Raw genomic sequence first — 26,338 nt, forward strand, 5'->3', positions numbered from 1 at the left:
CTAGCCCACTTTTGCCACTTTGCGGAATAGGTGTTCCCTGGCGCTGACGTCATTCCTGTGATGTCACGACCCCCTTCACTTCCGGTCTCACGGGAATGGCGTCCGCACCATGGAACACCTATTCTGCGTTTGATCACTTAGGTAAGATATTTATTCTCACTTTTAGTATATTGAGATTGTATCCTGATGATGGAATAAATTCCCGAAACATTGATGCAAAAGCTGTGTGCCTGTGTCCCTCTTGAAAGTCCGCTGACAGTGCCGCTACTGGAATATTGAGCTGGCGGCGGGCAGCTACGGGCATTCCTGGGTGGTTACTGGGAGGTGGCCTGAAGTGACCGGAAAGGTAAGCCGGTGGAGTTGCACTGCCTACGAGCATTGAAAGTGGGCGTCTCACAGCTTGCACAATCCGTCACATGCTCACGTGATAGGGGAAGGCGGGAGCAAGCAATTGCATATTACTGCCGCACGACTGCACACAAATTTGAGGCCACACGTGCATCAGCGTTCACCACTGAATCAGGTCTGAAGTCTGCTACAACCTTTTTTAAAGCGCAGTTTGTGGTGACAATGAAGCAATGAGGCAAATCAGTCTCAACATGAAATCCCATCCTGAAAAACCTGATCTTACAGGAGGAGGAGGAGGAATCTGTATAAGGTATAAAGGTGCAAAACAGACTCAGAGACCGGAGGATCCCTCTAACCCAGCACAAGATGAGGAGCTGCTGGCTGTCTCTGCTCTTACTCTCTGCAGTCACATTACACACCTGTCTCTCTCAGTCTCCAGGATGGGACACCCAGGATGAAACACGGATAATAAAGGCTGTGAAACGCTTTAACCAGAGAGAAAATGTCCCATTTTTGTATAAACCCCGGTATGAGGACCCCCCTGCACTCCTGGAGGTACAGTATGGGTTCCTTTTCTATTTAATCTCTTGGTGTAATATATACAGTCACTAAACTTAGCTACAGTACAGCTATAGGACAGGACAATATTTCACTACAGTATGTGTAAGCTCCTAGGAGCAGGGTCCTCCTCCCTACTCGCTCACAGCCCTCTTCTCTAGCACTTCAATGACAGCCTTCACCTTCCCAGCTGTATTGTGTACTGAGAATTGTGGTGCTCATTGTTACTTGTGCGCTGTTTATGTTATGGTTACTGTAATGTAATGTTATGTGTACCATGTGCTGTGATACTGTTGCTGTATGTACAGCGCTGCGGACCACTTGTGGAGCCCTATAAATAAAATGTAATAATAATGATAATAGACAAGTGATTGGACAATGACAGCAGATAGGTCAGTGAGATGTTAGTGACGTCAGTACTGTGTAGGTCACCACGTGCGCTGATTACTGCAGATGCCCTTCTTGGCAAACTGCCCACGAGTTCCTGGACAGCAGCATTCAGATTGGGGAATAGAGTAAGAAAGAGCCAGTAACTGTGCACCTTGGTAACACCAGGCTGCATTGCAGGGGGGGGAGATTTAAGATGTGCAGAGAGATTTAGATTTGGGAGAGGTGTCCAAACTGACATGACAGTGTAATAATAAAGCTTACGTGCAAAAGCAGCCAGTATTTACCCTGCATGCAAAAAATTTATGTATTTGCACCCCTTGCATTGCAACATGGTTTGTCCAGGTACACAGTTATTTGCTCTCTTAAGCTGCCCACACACATAGTGATATTTACCCGATCTGGCCGATTCCAACACAATGGAACAACAGATCGTGTAAAATATGGCCAAATCGTGAGTAAATCGTGAGTCCCCGCTGGTCGCACATCGCATCATCAGATCTGACGTGCAGTAGGGCGGGATCTGACAATCTAGGAGGCGATGCACTGTAAAAAGTCTGACTGCAGGAGAGATCGTATGAAGATTGGACACCAGATCGTGTGCAGAGCTGCCGGGGAAAGTTTCAAGGGAAATCATACACATCGGCTGATCGTGATCTGTGGGCACCTTTACTCTATTCCCAACTCTGAATCAGGCTCTAAGGACAATGGGCCTGATTCAGAGCCGCTCGTAAGCGGCAGTACGCTCGTTCCGAGCGATGTTCGCCCATCTGCGCATGCGTACGGTTTGTAATACGCATGCGTGAACCAGTCAGTGCGGCCAGAAATCGTTTGTTCGCTATATAGCGAATGCCTGCTATTTTGAGTGACAGGAGGAGGCGTATGTGGGTGGTAACGGGGGAAGGTGCTTGAAAACGGGGAGTGGAGATCAGAACGCAGGCGTGCTTAAAGGTCAAAACGGGCGTTTTATGGGTGTGCATAATTAATACAGCAGCGTCATTGACCACGTCACTTGGTTGTTTTAAAGTCAGAACTGCTCGCAATATAGTGGTAGGAAAAACCAGCCACAAGAATAGCGAGCAGTTCATACGCTGTTCGATGTACTCGATTAATCTAATAAATAGCGGACATGACGTATGATGCGAGCGGCCAGGGGGCGTATTTTTCCAAATTACGACCGCAAGTTTTGTTAGCTCATTCAGACATAGAGGCGGCAACAGACCGCAAAACAGTTCATTTAAATAGCCACCCCCTTTTTCTGAACGAGCGAGCGCTAATAGCGTCCGGTTCTGAATCAGGCCCAATGACGGCTGAGAATGCACCTGTCGCTCCAATTCATCCCAGAGGTTCTCAGTGGGGATAAGATCTGGACTCTGAGGTGGCCAGTCCATCCGGGTTATCGAATTCTCTGTATACCAGTCCAGCGTCACCCTGGAAACATGACAGGTGACATTGTCGTCCTGATAAAAACATTTGTTGTTTCCGTAGAACTGCCACAGTGTAGGGAGCACAGAGTTATCGAGAACATCTCTATACTACTCATAGCTAATGTGACCATGCATTACTACTAGTGATCCCAGGCCAAACCAGCTGAAATGTGGGGGTGTTCAATCTCTTTTGTCAACATAGGGGTGAGACAGTGCATTGTCCGGGTATAGCAAGGTGTAGGCAGGGGCACGGCATTTTAAAGGCTTTTTATACTTTCTACATTATTAAAAAATGCAGAAAACAGAATTATTGGCTCCATTTCACAAATTGTCCCCCAATCCGGAAACCATAACAAATTCACTGATCTCTACTCAACACCAATAATGAAACAAGTATCATTAAGAGCTCACAAGGTTACATCTTCCTAATACTTTCTTTTTAGGAGCAGGAGAATTCTCGGACATTGCGTTTCAGAATAAGAGAAACCAGGTGCAAAGATGCAAGAAGGGATTTATCAAGATGTGCTTATCAAAAAAATGGGGTGAGTACTTAGCAAAAGGTAAATACAATGTAATGAATTGAGTTTTATCTTTCTATTAGATATGATGTCAATGTCCTCTTGAATTCAATAATAAAACATCATAAACATATGTCCTGTGTTCCAATATTCTGAAAGATGCAATGCCGCACATTGTGTAACTCTGTAATATGAAGCTTATTTCCTTGACGTTCTCCTACAACTGAGATGTATATCTGTAACACTGACCTGTGCGGCAGATTTATGCGCTAGGTATTTGAATATCGGGACTGAAGTTTATTCCCTCTCCCTTCCCTCCATCATTACAAAGCAGGAACAAAATAAACCCCAGCCCTCGATCTGCTGACACCACTCCCCCAAAATCATCCAAACTCCAACCAATTTGGCCCATGTCTGACAAAGCCCCTCCTCCTTCCCTGAAGTCCTTCCCATTTCCCGGACACGAACTGGGACTATTTGGAGCTATGGATCCATAATTAACTAAATTGCTCTCCATAGCATCCAACTCGCCAAACTACGGATGGCCATAGACAACCACTGGTTTCCAACCATCAATGTTTTCCTGCTGATGGTGATGGTTTTGTCAATTTAATCCAGGCTTGTGATTGTTCATCATCCCTTGCTTCTTTCCAATGTGCGCTCTCCTGATGCGTGGTGATGATGTCATAGACTACAAGGAGAGACGCTGACTCCTCTGCATGTGTAAACCAGCCCCTCTCCTCTGCAAATGGTTAAGAAACAATGGTTACACGCAATCATCAAAAAAAATAAATTCGATGCCCCCCTGCCAGTGGTCATCTGTCCATCAAACTAATGCCCACCTTATGACAACTCTGCCAGCTGATTGCCTGTATGGCCCACCCATGTCTGAGTCTGTGAATCGGGAGTGTGCAAATTAAATCATTACACCTGATGCTGGAGTATGATGCCATCTTTTTCTATTGCGCATTCATCTAAATAGCTAAAATGTGGCACAGTGCATGCGTCCCGCGGTGTGCACGCACAGAGGAGCAGGACTATTTGAGGTGCACAGAGTCAGAAATGTGCTGGGCGTTCCTGGGCGATGCCTGGGTGATGGCTATTCAGATGCGAATACAGACGCCTAGTCACAGACATTGGAGTCCATGCTCTGATGGAGGTGCGGCATGGGGTAGGTGCAAGTGTCGATGGTGCTTCCGGTGGTTGTGACTAAAGAAGCATAGAAGTGGGCATCACAGTCGTGACGATCCACACCTGAGATGGGAGCTCCAGGACTAAGGACTCCTCGCATATGTACAGTGAGTGGCCAGGTTCCTAAATTTAGCCTGGTGACAGTAACTTGATTTGATACTTGCAGAGACAAAAAGCAGCCTTGTTACTCAGTAACCCACACTTGGAAGCCACCCATGGCAGGGACACTAAAAAGCCAGATAACAAGTTTACTTGCATGAACAAGGGGTCGAGAGGACGCAAGGTTTTGGAATTGGAGAAGCCGGGTTGTTGTTGAACTTGCTGGCATTGAACTCGCTGCCTCTGAGAGAAGAATGGGGATATAGGTGTAAAGCAATTGACTTTTGTATTACAACTGGGTGCGGCATCTACACATTGGTGGAGGACACAACAGGTTAAGCAACTGGGAACCTCAAGAAAGACTCAGAGCCCCATAGGCAAACGCAGGGGGGGTTTCTGTCTGCCTGGAAACCCCCCTCCCCAGCACACACCATGACAACAGTAGAAATAGTAATATAATAGAATTTTACTAGTGCTGAATGTTCTTCTCAGTATCACAAATGAAATAATTAGCATCACCTGTGGATCTTTTAACATGTATCAGGCAGTAATAAATAACCTGTGCACCAACTAGGAGATCTGGAAAACATGCACTGTTAGGGATGCACTGCTATGCTGGAATTATGACACACAATACACATTGTATGACGCATATTAAAGCTGGATAAGTACTAATTCTGCTCTCTTCATGGACTGGCCAAACTCACTCTAAAATCAGGCATTTGGAAACCTCCCTCTAGAAATCCTGCGTTTGCCACTGAGCCCCATACCCAGCATGGAGACATGAGAGTGCGCTCAGCGAACTTTCTCTCTGTGATACCTTTCTCAGCCATTACATTACTACGGAATGGGTATGATATCCCGGCTGTCGTTATGTCGTTGGCCACAATACCTACAGCGGCATCCCGACTGCCAGAATTCCAACACCCATAGTAAGCAATCGTGAGTATTTTCCCTACCCCTACCCTAACCCTCCCCCCCTGGTGCCTAACCCTTAACCCCTTCCTATTGCCTAAACCTAACCTCCCCCTCCCCGCACCTTAAACCTAAGACCCCCTCCCCAGTGCCTAAACCTAACATCCCCCCTAGTGCCTAAACCTAACCTCCCCTTCCCCGCACCTTAAACCTAATACCCCCTCCCCGGTGCCTATCCCTAACCCTCCCCCTAATGTCTAAACCTAACCCCTCTACCTAACGCTAACCTCCCCCTACACCCCGATACTTACCCTTCGGGATGCCGACGGTTGGGATACCGGTGCCGGGATCTCGACTTGTCAGGAATTCCGCACCGGTATCTAGACCGTCGGCATCCCACACGCTGGGATGCCGACTATGGCCCGTATTCAATTAGACGCGAAAAACCGAGAAATCCACAAAAAAGTTTCGCCGATGACGTCTCTTCGCATGGCGGAAACTTATCTCCGTATTAAATTCCCTACGCTTTTCGCGTACGTGGAAAGTCAATGCAATGTAATAGCAGGTGAAAAGAAGTTCAACATTTTTATTTTGGGGTGCAAAGGTGGGGAAACCAATCAGAACCCATGGGACAGCCCCTCCAAAGGACAACTGTATCAAAAACTCCCAGAAAATAACATAAGAACATCCCAAAAAAGTACTTTCAATTTGGGTGCAAAAAAGTAAAAAGTTGGGGCACAAGCATAAAAAGTAGCAAAATAGGCTTCTTGGGGGTCTGCAAGGATGGGTCAGGTGTATTTAGGATTGCAGGTGCGCTTTTAACGTTTTTTTCAACTTCACTTTAGAGACTTTAAAATATGCTAGCACCCATTATCATGTACCCCAAATTTGACAGGAATACTTATTTTCACCAAAAATACTGCATAATGCCATTCTTCACCACTTTTACAAGGACGCTAATAGCCAGCAATTGTCAAAACTTAAGTACCCAAAACAGATTTCTTAGGGCTATTAGTATTCATCTATATTGATCCCCAATAGGGCCAATCCCCAATGTTAGTGCATCTTTTTGGGGGTTTCGGGCTGATTTCCACAACAGGTCCCGTTTTAGCGTCGTTTTGAATTGAATATGGCGAATAGCGGGAGCTCGCACGATAAGTTTCCGCGTCCAAAACATGCGATGTCAGTGAAAAGTCCATCAGGCTGAACTTTATCGCGGGTGCGAGACTAATTTAATATGGCCCTAGATCCCCATTAATACATAGTACATTTATCTAGGACTTACCTATAATAGAGCCCATTAAATATGTGTACTGCAATGTAAAGAAACCATACCAATTAAACTCACCTGGGGCAGGTGGGAGAAGTGCTATCCCAAAAAAAGGGGGTCTCACTGTCACCTATACCGTTAAAACACACACACAGAGGAAAAAGGGGGGGCTGGGGCTTCACATCCAAATCTTAAATATAATAAGGTTCTACCATACAGGAAAAAAAGGGAAATTACTCACATATTTATAATATATTCCAACAACAGTTTGGCCAAAGATGTTTCCCAACCTACCACGTTCGTACTATGGGTCTGATACAGCAGCGCACCACTGAACGCACATTTCCGATGGTCCGGAATCTGCTCAGGCGCCGGACTCCTATTGCACATGTACAGTACATGTCCTGCGTGATCGCACGCAGACTGGCAGCAGACTGGCAGTGATTGGCAGTCTGCTAGGGGAGTGCAAGTGGTGCCATCACCCAGGGGACAAGCCCGAGGAGGTTGCACCTTCGATACCCCAATGGCACCTGTATTTGGCTTGCAGGGTGCCTGGAACATGACATTAATGCCCTGTTAGGGCGCTGGTGGGTACATATGTCTGCACACACAGAAAGTTGTCAGGTATTTCCCCGCAGGAATCTCACCAAGGAGAGCAGTCGCCATGCACAGCTGAGACCAGTGCTCTGAGCAATCCAAAGCTATTTTGTGGTCAGGGTAAATGATTGGGGCAGAAGCAATAAGCGCACCTCGGGGGGATGTCCCTGTCCCCAACGTGGGATGAACACTTCCTTTTCATGTGTAAAGCTGCACCATGTTGAGTGTGATCAATGTGAGGAAAGCTGTCATATTTCCTTATGGTCTTACGATGCTTATTTACAGAGGTGCTGCGTGTAGCCATGGCAGCCATAGCACATGTGTTCTATGGCGCCCCCCAAGTGTGGCAGGTATAGGACGTGTCCATCATATTAAAAGGGAAATTTAAAAAAACATTAGGGGCATTATCGAACTGGGGCATGGAGGGATAGATAAATTCCCAGCCTCTAAATGAATCCTACTAATAAAAGGAACATTAGCCCCCACAGGAAAAAGTAAAACACATTGGGCCTGATTCAGAGCCGCTCGTAAGCGGCCTCTCGTTCGCTCCGAGCGATGTTTGCCCAACTGCGCATGCGTACGGATCGTTATACGATACTTTGAGTGACAGGAGGAGGCATATGTGGGTGGTAACGGGGGAAGGTGCTTGAAAACGGGGAGTGGAGATCAGAACGCAGGCGTGCTTAAAGGTCAAAACGGGCATTTTATGGGTGTGCATAATTAATACAGCAGCGTCATTAACCACGTCACTGGGTTATTTTATAGCCAGAACTGCTCGCAAGATTGTGTTAGCAAAAACCAACCACAAGAATAGCGAGCAGTTCATACGCTGGTCGATGTACTTGATTAATCTAATAAATAGTGGACATGACGTAGGATGCGAGCGGCCAGGGGGCATAGTTTCCAAAAAACGACCACAAGTTGTTTCCAAAAAACGACCACAAGTTTTGTTCGCTCGTTCAGACCTAGAGGCGTGAACAGACCGCAAAGAGCGAACGGTTCATTTGAATAGCCACCCCTATTTTCTGGACGAGCGAGCGCTAATTGCGTCTGGCTCTGAATCAGGCCCATTGACCCCCACAGAAAAAAAAACATTAACCCCAATAGGAGTAGGCAAAGGCAGGCCCCTGCCAGAAAACAAAAACATATTGGCCCCGACAGGAAAAAATAAAACATATTGGCCCTTATGGGAAAAAATAAAACACGTTGCCCCCCACAGGGAAAAGAACACATTAGTCCCCAAATGAACTGCCTCAGCCCCCCCACAGAAGACTGAGCTGTCAGGTGTTGCAGGTGGAATCAGGTCGAACCCAGTTGCCTTGAGGACCACATTTGGCTCACGGGCCAATGTCAAGGAGGCAACTGCAGGGTTCCAGGGTGGTCCCGGCATCTCCTGGCTAATGACACCAGGAAGTGCCCGCAAATCCCGTAATTGAGGCAGCTGGTAGCCAGTATGTATTGGCCTGGTGAGGGGGTGGAGCCACTGGCTGTTGTTCCACTGAGAGGAGCATGGGACTGGCCCAGCAGGAACTGTCCCGTACTCCGTGTGGCCCTGGTTTCCTGTGCCATGGCTGGAGGCAGGTGCCTGGAGAATGAGCTCTGCCCTCACTACGCCCTTGCTTATATATACATATATATATATATATATATAATGTTGTCAGGTGTACGGTGATTACACATTTGGAGTTAGCGATTGGCCGACTGTTACTAATTATGCTGTATTGTATTTTGCAGAAGGAGCAGGACTGCACCATTGTGCTGGGTGAGGAGAACACTGGTGAGATAACATGCCAGGTAAGAGATGGGTAGCCATTAATGACAGTACAGAGGGATACACCCCTGATGTACATGACTACTCTCACGATGACATATAGGGGGATATGTATCAACAGTTTTTTGCATTAAAAAAAGTGATAAAAATGGTTTTCGAGTATTTTTCGCTAGAGATAAGTTTCGAGGAAATATATCAATGTTTTTCGCATAATTTTTCGATTTTTTTTTTCCGTCAAAGTATGGTGTTCGTTTTTTATTATATTGTTATTTTTGTTGTAATTGAAGTCAATGTATCATCATTTTATCATTTTTTTTCGACGAAAATGATCTTGTTTTTTTCGACATACTTTGGCTGATGTTAATTGTATTCCAGCAGCACTGATGTTGAAATAAGCTGTTAATTATTGTTATTTAGTTGAAACCAATGAAATTTAAATAATCAGTATTACTAGTAATCTATTTATATATAAATACATATATATATTTTTTTGTTTTTGTTTTTTTTTTCAATTAAAAAAAATATTAATTATAACTTATAGTCTCTTTTTTATAATTAATATTACCATTTGCTATTATTGTCAGATAAATGGGTCCATAGATAAGGTTCAAACAATCGAACAAGTACTGCACATACCCGTCCTATAGAATAGCGGGGTTTATTTTATCATGGTGAGCTATGTGAGATATATACACACACAAACATATATATATATATATATATATTTATATATGTGTGTGTATATATATATATATATATATATATATATATATAATATGTGTGTATGTATATATGTATATATGAGTGTGTGTATGTATTTATATATGAGTGTGTGTGTGTGTATATATATATATATATATATATATGTGAGTGTATGTATATATGTATATATGAGTGTGTGTGTGTGTGTATATATATATATATATATATATATATATATAAATATAAAATGACCCATAGAAGAAATGTAGAAGTTTTTGTAGGGAAAATCAGAAGAAACTAAAGGGGAGGGCAAATCTAGTATCAAGGGATTCCTTTATTTTGATGAACCACTAGAATTCCGCTCGTCACTTACACAGAACGCCACCTACAGTTCCCTGCGCATGTCCAAACCTGAAACAGAGCATGCGCAGTTGTTATTTTTTTTTATCGAAACATGAAAAACTTATTTACGCAGTTGTTTTCCCATTATCTAATTCGAAAACTAAAATGCGAAATGATCCGACAATTCAGGGGGTTTATCACTTTTCCATTTTTGGTGAAAATACATGATACATATGAAGATAAAAAAAGCGAAAAGATGGCGATAAGTACACAATGTCTGGTGAAAAGAAACAGGAACTTTTCGCATTTTTTGATACATCAGCCCCATAAAGATTGATGGATCTATGAAGTGTTAGCAGCAAAGTGGGTGTAAGAGAAAAGTGCACCGATACAGTAAATAGCGCATTTCCACACGTACGCAGAGCTGTATACGCACTTCTGTATGTGTACGTCTCAGCACCATGTGCCCATCACCATCATCACTGTGTACTTACAGCTGCCCTGAAGCGGGTACAGAAGATGCGCCTCCTAACTGGTACTGTACATACCCTCTTACCTGCAGCCCTGATAAAGCTGCATCTACATGACCAGGAACTTACAGAACTTTGCCTAAGGGGGAGATGTATTAAGCCTCAAGCTGGGCACACACTGATAGGTGATATATCTATGGTGCATCGCTGGGCACACACTGATAGGTGATATATATATGGTGCATCGCTGGGCACACACTGATAGGTGATATATCTATGGTGGATCGCTGGGTACACACTGATAGGTGATATATCTATGGTGCATCGCTGGGCACACACTGATAGGTGATATATCTATGGTGCATCGCTGGGCACACACTGATAGGTGATATATCTATGGTGCATCACTGGGCACACACTGATAGGTGATATATCTATGGTGCATCGCTGGGCACACACTGATAGGTGATATATCTATGGTGCATCGCTGGGTACACACTGATAGGTGATATATCTATGGTGCATCGCTGGGCACACACTGATAGGTGATATATCTATGGTGCATCACTGGGCACACACTGATAGATCGCCCGTTCGTTTGAATGAGTGATATATCTATGGTGCATTGCCAGGTGTGTACAGTGGATATCTGTGAACAACGTTGATCTGCTGTGCAGCAGAGATATATATGGTCATCTGCTGGTGTGTACGGGCGACCCAACGATCTCCCGTACACATGCTGGGGGACCCGGCAGTGATTGACAGCTCAACTGGGAGGGCAATTTAAATCTCCACTCGTTTGAGCTGTCAAGCCCAGCACATCGGGCAGACAAGTTGGTAAGTGTGTGTCAGATAGGTCGTCCTAGTGCGTACCCAGCTTTAGAGAGAGATGAAGTGCAGAGAGATAAAGTACCAACCAATCAGCTCTAATTATAATAGGAATGGGTATGTAATGCCGGCGGCAGTTTAGCCGCCGGATGAAATACCAATGCCAGAAGACCGAAGGTTCTACATCCCGACTGAGGCTGGTAGGTACCCTAATCTTTCCCCTAGTGGTGCCTACCCCTAACCCCCCCTTCCCGCACACTAAACCTAATCCTCCCAGGGGAGTGCCTATCCCTAACCTCCCCCCGGTGTTGCCTAACCCTAATTCTCCCTTCCCCTAGCCTAACCCTAACCCTGCCCGGTGGGGTGCCTAACCTTAATTTCCCCTGGGGTCCCTAAACCTAACCCCCTCCCCCGCACGGCTAACGCTAAACTGTCCCCACTGACCTTTGTTTGCGATCTCGGCGTCAGGATAAAGATAGGCGTCTGTATTTCAACTCCTATCTTTAATCCCAAATCGGGCTTTCCGTGTCGGGATTCTGGCAGCCGACATTCTGGATGCCGGTAACTTAACTACATACAGTATACATATATATATACATATATATATACCCACAATTCAAACAATATAGTTTCCTACCTAAGAATGTTAAAGATAAACAAATCTCTTATTAGAATAAACTCCCTACACAATAAGGGCTGAGGGCCTCATTCAGACCCGCTCGCAAGCGCTGAGTGCTCGCAAGCAGGTCGATGTTTAGGCCCTGTGCACGCGCAGCGGCCACACTGCACGTGCGCAAAGCCCCAGAGCGAGAGAGAAATTCTCTCGCTCCGGGGCTCACAACCAATGGGGCGGCTGTCGATGGTGATCGACAGCTCGCCCTGTTTTGTAGGCGTAGTGGGGGGGGTGGTGTCACAAACGGAGGCGTTTCAATGCGAACGCCTGCCGTTTGTGGGCTGCCCGACTGACATCACCACTGACATTACTCTGATCGAGCAGGAAGCTCCCCACTGACATCACTGCTGATGTCACTGCGGCCGCCCACAAAACGGCAAGCGTTCCGACAGCCGGCCCTTTTGTAGTGAGCTCCGGAGCCAGAGAGTTTCTCTCTGACTTCGGGGCTTGCGCACGCGCAGTGCGGCCGCTGCGCGTGCACAGGGCCTAAACATTGAGTCGGTTGCGAGCGCTCAGTGCTTGCGACTAACTCTGAATGAGGTCCATACAGTGCAGTAAGTTATAGCAGTCAGTGACAGTGTGGAGCATACAGACCAATATCTGTAAAATATAATATTATTCACATCAGCATTAGGGGGTTTGTTAGAATACAGTGTAACAAATGAAGTACAGGGAATAGTTGGAAACACTGTATAACTCTGTTACATCTTATGTTACAGTTGCTAATAGTACAGTCAATAAATATGTGATTGGACTAAATCAATGGTATAAATAATGTAGTTTTTCTGCCTATACCCCTAGTAAATAATTGTGTATGACCTCCACTATTATCTATCTATTCTACACAGTCCCTGTCACTTATTTTAAGAAATATATATATATTTTTTTTTCTGGGCCTGATTTAGTACGGCTCGTACCTGCGAAATCGCAAGCAGCACAGCTGCGAATATGCTAATGTCTGCCAAAGCTCACCTGGCATAGAGATGCCCACTGCTGCCTTCTCATATGCGTCAAATGTCGCTCTTCTGCGTAAACATTGGAACCATCGACGCTTATCGACCACTCAGCATTTACACCAGGTCTGACCTGCCACAGACACTGAGAGTCTCTTGGCACTCAGCGGCCTTTCAAGCTGTGTATGCAGTCGCAGTAGCTAATTTATGCGTGCCCATGAAACGGTGTTCAGACGGACAGATATGCCTGCATTTCCCCCACCACTCCCCCTGTCACCACCCCCAAATTCTGGAACCTAACCTCCCCCCTCCGCAGCCTAACCCTAACTCTCCCCTTCCTGCAGCCTTAAGGTAAGTATTAGGTTGTTGTTTTTTGTGTAAGCGGCTTCACCATAGGGGGCACTACTATAGGGGGCATTACTATTGGGTGCATTACTCACAGGGCACTACTACTAGGGGCATTACTCCTGGGGGCATTACTACTGGGGCATTACTCAGAGGACATTACTACTGGGAGCATTACTAATGGGAGCATTACTCAGAGGACATTACTACTGGTGGCACTACTACTGGGGGAACTGCTACAGGTGGCACTACTACTGGGGGCACTACTACTAGGGGCACTACTATTGGGGGCACTCTTTGAGTGGGATTACTAATGGGGGCATTACATAGGGGGTACTGGATAAGGGAGGCTCTACATAAGGGACACTACCACTGTGGGCTCTACATAAGGGGCACTACCACTGTGGGCTCTGCATAAGGGAAACTACCACTACTGAGTACACTGCATAAGGGGCATCACTACAGTGGGCGTTATGTGTAAGAGGCATAAATGTGGGCATTGTGTAAAAGGGGCACTGCTGTGTGTCATACATGAATGAGACACTACTATGTGGTGAAATGTGAATCAAGATTGTGTTAGTGTTTGTCGGAATTTGAATTGGGAATAGTATTGTGTGACCACGCCCCTTTCTGTAGAGACCACGCCCACACGCTGACCCTTTATTGAAAAAGCACTGAGGGGGGGCGGAGAGCTCCACCACTTCTCTAGGACCACTTTAAGCACTGCCCATCCGTAGTCACCAGCGTGCTACTCCGCAGCGCCGAGGCCAGCGCTGCGGAGCAGCAAAAATCACTGAGAACATTATGGCAGCCATTTTCCCGGTGACCCGCGCATGTGCAGTAGATTCTGGCACTAAACCAGAATCCACTGCTGCACCACCCACCGCGGCACAGCACAAGAGAGGAGGGGGTCCACATTGAGTCTGCACATGGGTCCCCTTGACTTTTAAAATGCCCCTGACGCGGATGCGCTTCTCCAATTACGGGAGTGCGTCTCAGGCATGAATACACCACTGGTGTAAGCATCACATTGATAGTCCAAATTCCTCGCACATTAGAACCAGCACTTTTATAGTATAGAGATGTGATCACATACACCGATCCTCTACTTGCACTAAATAGCCCCGCTGGGCACCACAGACTTTGTGACTTCTACCAGAGACTTTTATTTCTTTTTTACAAAGTATGCATTTTATTTGCATCACTAATGTACAAAAACACAGTGCACGGGTACAGAGCCGTCACCGGGTGTGGTGACACCCGGTGCGCACTCTATAGCCCCCTTCGCGCGGCTCCGCCGTTTGTGTCTGCAAAGGGGGTGTGGTCTAACAGAGGGGTGTGGCCTGTTAGGAAAATGACAGTTATGGTAAAACTTACCTTCGTAGACTCTCTTTCTTCGAAGTCCATAGGGCCCACAGGGAGACCTTGGGGTGAAGGAAGTGGTTGAGGACTGGGCACCGAACCGTTAAAGCTTTGCTCCCAGGATGCAATGGTCCTTCTTCCTATGCCCTGCTCCCTAGCCAGAGGCACTTCAGTTTGTGACAAGCCTAAGGCCAGAGGAGGAGAGGAGAGAAGGAAGACTGGTACACACAAGAATCACATTCTCACACAGAAGGAGATGGGAAACAGATGACCAGGAAACATAGCCCATAGAAGCCAGGTGCATCAGGACGGGTGAGGGTGACTTGTGGACCCTATGGACTTCGAAGAAAGAGAGTTAACGAAGGTAAGTTTTACCATAACTCTAATTTTCTTCTTCAGGGTCCATAGGGCTCCACAGGGAGACCTTGGGGATGTCCCAAAGCAGTTATTTAAGGGTGGGGATGCTCCTGCAGAGGAGAATCCAGCATCCAAATGAAGCATCCTGAGAGGCAAATGTATCAAAGACATAAAAACTAAGAAAGGTGTGGACAGAAGACCACGTGGCCACCTTACAAAGCTGTTCAGCTGAGGCGCCACGTTGAGCTGCCCACGAAGGACCCACAGAGCGAGTGGAATGAGCAGTGACATTTACCGGTATAGGAAGGCCTGCCTGCATGTAAGCCTGTGAGATAGTCATGTGAAGCCATGTAGCCAATGTCTGTTTATTGGCTGGCTAGCCCTTCTTGTGAAATCCATACAGCACAAATAAGGAGTCTGTTTTCCTCAGAGAACTGGTATGGTCCACGTAGATCCTACGTGCATGGACCACATCCAAGGGGGCTTCACCTACCAAGAGGTCTGGTGATTGAAAGGCCGGGACTACAATTTCCTCATTAAAATGGAAACAGGTCACCACTTTGGGAAGGAAACCAAGTCGAGTTTGGAGAACAGCCCTGTCCTGATGGAAGATTAGAAATGGGGAGCGACATGAGAGCACCCCTAAATCTGATACACTTGGGCGGACGCCATAGCCAGAAGAAATAGAGTCTTCGCTGTGAGCCACTTGAGATCCACAGATTCCAAAAACCACTGACAAATCCCCCGGAGCCACAGGAGGAACAAAGGGAGGTTGTATGCGGAGGACACCTTGAAGGAAGGTGTGGACATCCGGCAGTGAAGCAATTCTACGTTGGAACTAAATGGACAGAGCAGAGACGTGTGCCTTCAGTGAAGTAAGGCGGAGTCAAAGGTCCAATCCAGCTTGGAGGAAGGCCAGGACTCTAGAGACCCAAAACACATGAGGGTCATAGCTTCTTGCACCACACCAAATCTTGGCAGAGGCCGGCTTACACGCTCTAAGCATAGTCTGGACACAGAGTGAGAAAACCCTTTAGACCTCAGGAGGGATGTCTCAAGAGCCATGCCATCAAAGACAGACGACCCAGGTCCAGATGAAGACAGAGACCATGACAACAGGTCCAGCCACTGAGGTAGCAGTAACAGTGTGCCTATGGAGAGGCTCCGGAGATCTGAGTACCAATGTCGTCTGGGCCATGCTGGGGCCACACGCAGGATAGTGCCTCTGTCTTGTTTGAACTTCCGCAGGACTCAAGAAAGAAGGGAGACTGGAGGGAATAGGTATGCCAGATGGAAAGTCCACTTCACTGATAAGGCAACTATGTAGGCTGCCTCTGCATACCTTGTTCTGGACCTGTACACTGGCAATTTGTGATTGTGTCTGGAGGGCATGAAGTCCACCTCCTGGTAAGCCCAATTTGTCCACTAGGAGTTGAAAGACTTCTGGGTGGAGATACCATTCCCCAGCATGCACATCATGATGGCTGAGGAAGTCCACTTCCCAGTTTAAAACTTCCAGAATGAACACTGCAGAGATGGCAGGGAGGTGACTTCAGCCCATGTGAAAATGCATGACACTTCTGTCATTGCTAACTGACTTGAGTGCCTCCCATAGTGCAGAGCGGGTCGGGAGGAGCGGACAGTGGTGGTCGCGGCAGGAGCGGTGATTCAGGTAAGTTGTATTTTTTTATTTGTGTGTGTGTGTAAGGGGGCACAGAGACTGGCACAGCATAGGGGGGGGTGCTACTGGGGGCACTGTATAGGGAGGGTGGCCGCTACTAGGGGCACTGTATAGGGGGCCACTACTGGGGGCACTATATAAGGGGGCTGCTACTGGGGGCACTGTATGAGGGGGCCGCTACTGGGGGCACTGTATGGGGGGGTGGCCGCTACTGGGGCACTGTATAGGGGGACTACTACTGGGGGCAATTCATCGGGGGACTTCTACTGGGAGCACTGCAGAAAGGGGACTTCTACTGGGGGCACTGCACAGGGGGGACTACTACTGGGGGCAAAGCATAGGGGGCATTATTATTAGGGGCAATGCATAGGGGGGCAGTGGTGTAACTACAGTATTTGGAGCCCAGGGCAAATATGAAAAAGGATTCCCCCCTATGTGCGCTTGCCGAAGGTGCATCTGGTGGAAATGGGTGTGGTCACAATGGGCATGGTTACTTATAAATGGGGTGTGGCAACATGACACACACCCCATTCTCGTCACTCTGAACATTCCTTTCCATTCCTTATGCACCTTAATGCAGTGCCCCTTATACAGTCCCCCCTATGCAGTGCCCCCAGTAGTTCCCCATATACAGTACCCCCAGTATTGGTCCCCCTTATGCAGGCCCCCAGTAGTTCCCCATATACAGTATCCCCAGTATGCAATGTCCCCAGTAGTGGTCCATCTTACACAGGCCACCCGTAGTGCCCCCTATACAGTACCCCCAGTAGTGGTCCCCCTTATGCAGCCCCCCATAAGTTCCCCCTTATGCAGGCCCCCAGTAGTGCCCCTTATACAGTGCCCTAGTAGTGGTCCCCCTTATGCAGCCCTCAGTAGTGATCCCACCTATCCAGTGCCTCCTGTAGTGGTCCCCCCTATTTAGTGCCCCCAGTAGTGGTCCCCCCAGTGCAGTGTCCCTTGTGCCCCCAGTAGTAAGCCCCTTATATAGTGCCCCCAGTAGTAGACCCCCCCTATGCAGTGCCCTTTATATAGTGCCCCCAGTAGTATGCCCCTTATAGTGTCCCCAGTAGTAAGCCCCTTATATAGTGCCTCCAGTAGTATGCCCCTTATATAGTGCCTTCAGTAATAAGTCCCTTATATAGTGCCCCCAATACTATTCCCCATATATAGTGCCCCCAGTAGTATGCTCCTTATATAGTGCCCCCAGTAGTAAGCCCCTTATATAGTGTCCCCATTAGTAAGCCCCTTATATAGTGCCACCAGTAGTAGATCCCCCTATGCAGTGCCCTTTATATAGTGCCCCCAGTAGTAGTCCCCCCTATGCAGTTCCCTTTATATAGTGCCCCCAGTAGTAGTCCCCCCTATGCAGTTCCCTTTATATAGTGCACCCAGTAGTAGTCCATCCCCCAAATGCAGTGCCCCAGTAGTAGTAGTTCCCCCCAATGCAGTGCCCCCAGTAGTAGTAGTCCCCCCCCAGATGCAGTGCCCCCAGTAGTAGTCCCCCCAGTGGTGTCCCCAGTAGTAGTAGTTCCCTCTCCAATGCAGTGCCCCCAGTAGTAGTCCCCCAGTGGTAGTAGTTCACCCCCCCCGATGCAGTGCCCCAAGTAGTAGTCCTCCCTATACAGTAATACACAGAAGTAATTAAAGGAGGAAAAATACACTTACCAGAATCAACGCTCCGGCTACTGCTCCCGCCGCCATCCGCATGTCAGTCAAACCTATCCAGTGCCTCCTGTAGTGGTCCCCTCAGTGCAGTGTCCCTTGTGCCCCCAGTAGTAAGCCCCTTATATAGTGCCCCCAGTAGTAGACCCCCCCCTATGCAGTGCCCTTTATATAGTGCCCCCAGTAGTATGCCCCTTATAGTGTCCCCAGTAGTAAGCCCCTTATATAGTGCCTCCAGTAGTATGCCCCTTATATAGTGCTTTCAATATTAAGTCCCTTATATAGTGCCCCCAATACTATGCCCCTTATATAGTGCCCCCAGTAGTATGCTCCTTATATAGTGCCCCCAGTAGTAAGCCCCTTATATAGTGTCCCCATTAGTAAGCCCCTTATATAGTGCCACCATTAGTAAGCCCCTTATATAGTGCCACCAGTAGTAGATCCCCCTATGCAGTGCCCTTTATATAGTGCCCTCAGTAGTAGTCCCCCCTATGCAGTTCCCTTTATATAGTGCCCCCAGTAGTAGTCCAACCCCCAAATGCAGTGCCCCAGTAGTAGTAGTTCCCCCCGATGCAGTGCCCCCAGTAGTAGTCCCCCTAGTGGTGCCCCCAGTAGTAGTAGTTCCCTCTCCAATGTAGTGCCCCCAGTAGTAGTCCCCCACAGTGGTGCCCCCAGTAGTAGTCCCCCCCAGTAGTAGTCCCCCCCAGTGGTGCCCCCAGTAGTAGTAGTTCCCTCTCCAATGCAGTGCCCCCAGTAGTAGCCCCCCCCAGTGGTGCCCTCAGTAGTAGCCCCCCCCCCCAGTAGTAGTCCCCCCAGTGGTGCCCCCAGTATTAGTAGCTCACCCCCCTGATGCAGTGCTTCCAGTAGTAGTCCACCCCAGTGGTGCCCCCAGTAGTAGTTCCCCCCCCAGTAGTAGTCCCCCCAGTGGTGCCCCCAGTATTTGTAGTTCACCCCCCTGATGCAGTGCTTCCAGTAGTAGTCCTCCCTATACAGTAAATACACACTTACCAGAATCAACGCTCCGGCTACTGCTTCCGCCGCCATCCGCATGTCAGTCCTTCCGGGCTGGCATGCTCTGCATTATGGAAGAGACATCATGACGTCTCTCCCATTACCCACTGCAGGTCCCCGTGCCCCCTTACACACACATCATTCACATATACATGTGCCCGGGACAAAGCTCATTATACAATAAGGTGACAATTACCCCTAATGTGCCCCCAACTAGCCTTTTTTATCCTATTGTCTATAAGGGTCATATCCTATATAATGATCCCACATAACTGATTTGTATGCAGCAGGTACATTTATGCCCACAGCCAACACACAGAACATCCTGACCGCCTGGCTCTGTCCCTCAGAGGTGTCAGTAAATGTGGCTATAGGGACCATGATAATAACATTTAATTGTTTATACTAATAATATTGATAGAAGAATGAAGAAAGTGAAACTCCTTCCAGTGTGTATAAACTACAAGTAATGTCTGACTGTAAGGGATATATTTTCCTCTTACACAAATTATCATTGTTCTTCCATAACAGCTTACGGGGAATGTAAATTTACCTTATACATCTCTATATGTTGTACATCAGGGTGATAGTGCAGCTATAACACACATTATAATCTCTTTATTCTCTCTTTCAGCTTTTGATATTCCCTGGAGGTCTCAGCATTCTCAGCAGACAAGATCAGCCGTCTCTTAAATTGAAATCACGGCAGTCTGCAGCGTGAAATGCCATCAGCATCATAGATTTCCATGAAGCTTATGATGAGCGCCCCCTTGTGGTGTATAATGATGTATATAACAATGTGCTTTACAAGCCAACTAAATGATAAATAAACCAATAAAATGAAATCTCTTGTATATTTGTTATGGGATTTGCCCTCTGATCACTGAGGAGTGAGATCCTTTATTGCCTATCAGTGGAATTTCTGCCATTTCAAAGATATTACTAAGCAGCAATGGGGTCAATTCATTTAGGGACATGTTGTGGGCGATGCCCATCATGTGCCATTGCCACGGCATTGGAACACCAATACTGTAACTGCACCCTAAATTGCACTTAAATATCAGATTTTAGTTTGCAGACCTATAGGGCTTTATCTTTTAATTTGGAATTCAGACATAGGTGTTTTTTTACAATGGCAGCAGTGTGCAGTGCACACAGGCCCCAGGGTACAAAGGGGCCCCACACTCCACACCCTGCAGCCAGAGCACTGCACTACTGTGCTGCCTCCAGTCTTCCTGTTCTCCATGGAGGCTTCATGCCCTGTCCCAAGATGGCAACCGAGCTCACTACTGAGCATGTGCAGGGGCCATCTTGTCTTTACTGTGTATAGCAGAGGTTCACAAATGGTTAGGTCTAGACTGTACAGGGCTGATGGCCCTGTGACATCACACCCACGTGACTCGGCCTGAAAGGGGGAGGGGCGGGGATGGTAACGGGGTACCAAAAGTGTCCGCTCGCCACGCTTCGGGCACGGTGGCTCGCTGCGCTCGCCACAAATATATATTCCCCCTCTATGCCCTAGTGGATGGTAACGCAGGAGCGGTCCAGCCTCCTGCAGCGGTCACGTGGTGTCTACGTCACAGAGGTCCTTTCTCCAACTTGGAAATAGCAGCAACCGTTCCCAAATGCAGTCCTCAGGGCTCCCCAACAGTTCAGGTGTGTTAGATATCCATGGTTGAGCACAGGTGACTTAATTAGTACCTGAGTCAATTTGATTTAACCACCTGTGCTCAACCATGGATATCTCTAAAACCTGAACTGTTGGGAAGCCTTTAGCAGGGCCGGCTCCAGGTATGTTCAGGGCTGTGAGGTCGCACAGGGCGCCAGCGTCCAGCAGTAGGATAGCCCCGCCCTCCTCCCTGACGGTAGTATTGCAAAATGTAAGCACCGGAAGAGGGCGCAGTGTGGGAAGGGGCGGGGGGACATGGGACGGTGCAGGGTGCTGAGACACCTAGTGCCGGACCTGGCCTTGAGGACCACGTTTGGGAACCTCTGGTGTAGAGGGACATTGTTTAAGACATACTACTTAGCTCCTATGAGAGACCTGGTTAATACCCAATTAAAGCTGTTCCAGCATCCCTGCAAAACACTACCCATTTGTAGCATCCAATCACCAGCTGATGAGCTGTGTAGAACACCACTCCACTCCATCACCAGTGTGCATGTAACAGTGAGTACAGCTGTACTCACTCAGGGCCCATCCCCACTGCCCTTCAGGTGGAGCTGCTCTGACAGTCCCAGACAGTGATTGCACTTACGCACAAGCGACAAGGTACCCAGTTTTGAAAAATGAGCTGGTCCTGTGGGTCCTGCTCCTGCCAATAACATTTTGGCTGTGCACGCTGCAGCCGAGCCGATAGGATCTGGCTGTGGGCGTTGGTGAGGGAGAGCTGCTGCTGCTGTCGGGATTCCTGTCCGGTAAGGTGGGCGCTGGGAGAGGAGACTGGAGTGTGGTTAGCAGCTGCAGCATCCTCCTGAGACTCGGACAATGTCCTGCCATGGGTAGGCTAAGAAAGCCAGCAGCAGGTCATTGGTCAGTGCCAGGATGCAGCTTCATTATCCGGGCAGGCGGGAGGATTACATTCCAGACTACACACGCTGCTCTGGGAAATCTACCTCTATCCATGTAGCAGCCAGCATTTATAGGTCCTATAGTGAGTGCTAGATGCCATTCTCACTGAGCCTGGTCTACAGAGGGGTTGATGGGCATCTGCAATCCCACAGAGCTACCCCCCATCCCCCATACACCTGAGGGTGCTGCACCCCCCCCCCTCCCCACCCTTCCCCTGTGTAGCACCCCACTTAGATGTCAGTCCCAGATGTGGTGCGTGTTTCCTTACCAGGCTGTATTATTTCTGGGTTCTCTTATTACATCAGTAAGGCAGAGGTGAGGTCAGGTAAGAATGTTTTTCAAACCACAGTATGAATTTATTAACTGATAGCAGGTCACACAACTGAACAAAAGCACAATATCCACATTACATGACACTATACAATTTATATTGTGCAGTCAGTAACTTACACTTGGATACACGGATAGATTTTATATATCTGGGTCCCAGATCGGTAGATTCTACTGCAGTCCTCTGTCCGACTGTTAAGAAATGGGTTAATAACACATATACCACCAATAGTGCAATGCAAAATATCCACCAATAAAAGAGAATAAGGGCACACTCTCACCAATGTGAACACGAAGGTCAGTAATAACTATGGGCCTGATTCAGAGCCGGACGCTATTTGCGCTCGCTCGTTCAGAAAAAAGGGGTGGCTATTCAAATGAACCGTTCGCTCTTTGCGGTCTGTTCACGCCTCTATGTCTGAACGAGCGAACCAAACATGCGGTTGTTTTTTGGAAAACTACGCCCCCTGGCCGCTCGCATCCTACGTCATCTCCGCTATTTATTAGATTAATCGAGTACATCGACCAGCGTATGAACTGCTCGCTATTCTTGTGGTTGGTTTTTCCTACCGCAATCATGCGAGCAGTTCTGACTATAAAATAACCCAGTGACGTGGTCAATGACGCTGCTGTATTAATTATACACACCCATAAAAGGCCCGTTTTGACCTTTAAGCACGCCTGCGTTCTGATCTCCACTCCCCGTTTTCAAGCACCTTCCCCTGTTACCACCCACATACGCCTCCTCCTGTCACTCAAAATAGCAGGCATTCGCTATTTAGCGAACAAACGATTTTCGGCCGCACTGACTGGTTCGCGCATGCGTATTACGATCCGTACGTATGCGCAGTTGAGCAAACATCGCTCGGAACGAACGAGCGGCCGCTTACGAGCGGCTCTGAATCAGGCCCTATATACATATATATTTTTAGTTTTACATAAACCAGTAAACCTGTATCGCTCCTGACTTCTACATTAAACCTGAGACTTATCAAGGCAAGCAAGAGATGGTTTATTGTTAAATAGTGTTTGCAAACCGGTGCCCAAGATGACGTGTGATGATTTTCCTAAACTGTTGGTTTTTTCTGCGCAGTGAATGGAGCTGTCCCTTTCCGAGAAGCAAATGTTATTTCTACTGCTGGCTATAGCTCGTTAACAGGGTCAATTGAATGGCTATTAATGTTGATAAACATCTGACTCCTGTAATAACGCTGAAGACTTTCCTTTCTGGTCTCTGCACCTGTACTTCGCTCTCCCTGTCTGTCTAATTCCCTCTCTGTGATTGTAGCTGAGAAAGATTATACTGTATATAGTTTTCCTGTTGTTCCCTAACCTGGATATTTACTTTTGGTTACTTTTCTCCAGCTAACAGAAACTTAAGCTCGTTTATTTAACTTCTTAAGAGGCTGTGTGTATCTTTGCTGAGGGGTAATTAGCAGGGTTACTGAATGTTAGCAATGTTCTCACACATCTGCCGTCCCCTGTCTGACCCTAGGAGCTGTGCCTAATGGTGCGTACACACTGGGCGATTAAAGTGGACGACTGAACGATAACGATATCATTATCGTTCAGTCGTCCACTGTATAGTCCATTTTTAACACAAAAACGATGAACGATAACGTCGACGCGCGTTCCCGCGGGTCGTTCGTCATCATCGTTCATCGGGTTAACATGCAGGCCAACCTGACGATGTCGTCAGGTTGCTGCATGTTATGGAATGGGGGAGAGCCCGGCACTGAACGATATCGTTAATGATATCGTTCAGCGGGTGTGCTCAATGTCATGAACAACACAGAGCACAGCCTGCCGGGGACACACTAGACGATAACGCTCAGGGAGCATATCGTCTAGTGTGTACGCACCATGGTGAGTACAGTATGTTAGAGGAGGCTGTCTTTACTACTCGCTGCACCTCCCTGGTCCTCCTCCAGCTCACAACCCTGGCTGAGGGGCTGCGCCTCCACACACTGGGCCTGATTCAGACCCGGACGCTATTTGCGTTCGCTTGCTGGCTAAGAGGGGCGGCTATTTAAATCATGCTCTTGCACTGCATCGCGTAAAGCCGCCCACTAAGTAATAGCGAGCGGCCGCACTATGCGCTCGCACCTGTATAAAGACGCCCCTTTGCCACTCGCAACACACGTCATCTCCGGCAGTTGTAGGATTAATCGGGAACATCGAGAGCCATCGGATCTGCTCGCAGCGCTTGTGGTAGCCTTTTCCCACCACAACATTGCGAGCAGTTCTGGCTAAAATACAACCCAGTCACGTGTGTAATGACGCTACTTTGCTAGTTATGCACACCCATTAAACGCCGTTCTGACGGTCGAGTACGCATGCGTTCGCACATCCACACACCCATTTTCAAGCAACTTCCCCTGTTACCACTAGAGATTAGCGGGTCCAGTTCCCTGAGAACCGGACCCACTCGAATTTCGGGGATCCGGGGCGATCCGAGCGCAGCCCTACCTGCCCCGGATCCCTGACCCGAGGCAAAACCTTGCGACCCCTCTGTCGAGTCACGAGGTTTTGTTTTCAGCGGATTTAACGCTGATTGGCTGAGAGAGCCAATCAGCGTTAAGCCCACTGAAAACACTACAAGGAAGGGAAAAAAGATGGAGCCCGCCATCCCCCACTGCCTGACACCGCCGGCACCCCCCGCTGCCGACACCGCCGGCACCCCCACTGGCAGCATCCCCCACTGCCGACACCACCGCTGCCGACACTCCTGCACTGCTGCCCAACGTACTGAGCACACCGTCAGCGACCCCAACACTGTTGACACTGCCGATACTCCGACAGTGAGGACACAACCAGCACCCCTGCACTGCCGACACAGTCAGTAAACCTGCACTGAGGACATCGCTGGCATCCCCGCTCTGCCGACACCGCCAGCACTCTGCATTGAGAACACCCCTGCACTGCCGACACAGTCAGCAAACCTGCAATGAGGACATCGCTGGCACCCCTGCACTGCCGACACAGCCAGCAAACCCGCACTAAGACACCGCTAGCACCCCTGCACTGCCAACACAGCCAGCAGGCCTGCACTAAGACACCGCTGGCACCTCCGCACTGCCGACACAGCCAGCAAACCTGCACTAAGACACCGCTGGGACCCCCGCACTGCCGACACAGCCATCAAACCTGCACTAAGACACACTGCCTCACACTGCCGACATCACTGGTACCCTTCACTGAGGACACTGCCAGCACCGCTATTCCATGTACTGAGGACACCGTCAGCAACCCGGTCTGCCGACACTGCTGTCAAAGTAAGTGCACCATTGGTGTATCCAACCCACACTGTATCCATGTTGGAAATTGGAAGATGAACTGCCACATGTTAGTGCCGCCCACTGTGTCACTTAGCTTAGCCAGCTAGCTGGATGCAACCTTTTGGCCTTAACTAGATGAAGCACATAATATTGTGAGGTGGTCAAAATTGATTGGAAATTACTGGAAATAAATGTTATTGAGGTTAATTATACTGTAGGTACAAAAATAGGCCCATTTTATGTGATTTTAGCAGTTTTTTTATTTTTTTAAGAAAAAATCCAGATCCAAAACCAAAACACGAAAACAAAACACAGAGGTGAGGTTTTGGCAAAACCAATCCAGATCCAAAACCAGGGTAGATCCAGATCCAAAACCAAAACATGAGGGTCGGCGCACATCTCTAGTTACCACCCACAAACGGCACTATCTGTCACTCAAAATAGTGGCCCGGCTGCGGGCGAGCACTTTCCCATCACAATAACTGGTTCGCACATGCGCATTGCAACTCATACGCATGCGCAGATTGCGAAAAATCGCTCAACTGTTACACACGGCTCGTCACTGAAGGGAGAAGGCCAGGCTCCGATGCAGCTCCACCCGGATCTGCCTCCCACTCTCTGCCTCTCTCTGTTCCCTGAGGGTATGCAGCTAGATATCACGTCACTCGATCCGATACTGTCCTGTCACTCT

The 26,338-nt window shown here is 48.0% G+C and overlaps 1 protein-coding gene across 1 annotated transcript; it reads left to right on the plus strand.

The window, feature by feature from the left end:
• Nucleotides 1–599: 599 nt before the first annotated feature.
• On the plus strand, nucleotides 600–20,312 carry LOC148508520 (cathelicidin antimicrobial peptide-like). Its single transcript, XM_088444420.1, is given in 5 exon segments — nucleotides 600–641; nucleotides 643–903; nucleotides 3,164–3,262; nucleotides 9,045–9,104; nucleotides 20,102–20,312. Coding segments are annotated over 5 exon segments (549 nt in total). The 3' UTR covers nucleotides 20,189–20,312.
• Nucleotides 20,313–26,338: the final 6,026 nt, after the last annotated feature.

The sequence above is a fragment of the Taudactylus pleione genome, unplaced genomic scaffold (genome assembly GCF_031769625.1).
Source record: "Taudactylus pleione unplaced genomic scaffold, aTauple2 ptg000362l, whole genome shotgun sequence".
NCBI lineage: Eukaryota > Metazoa > Chordata > Amphibia > Anura > Myobatrachidae > Taudactylus > Taudactylus pleione.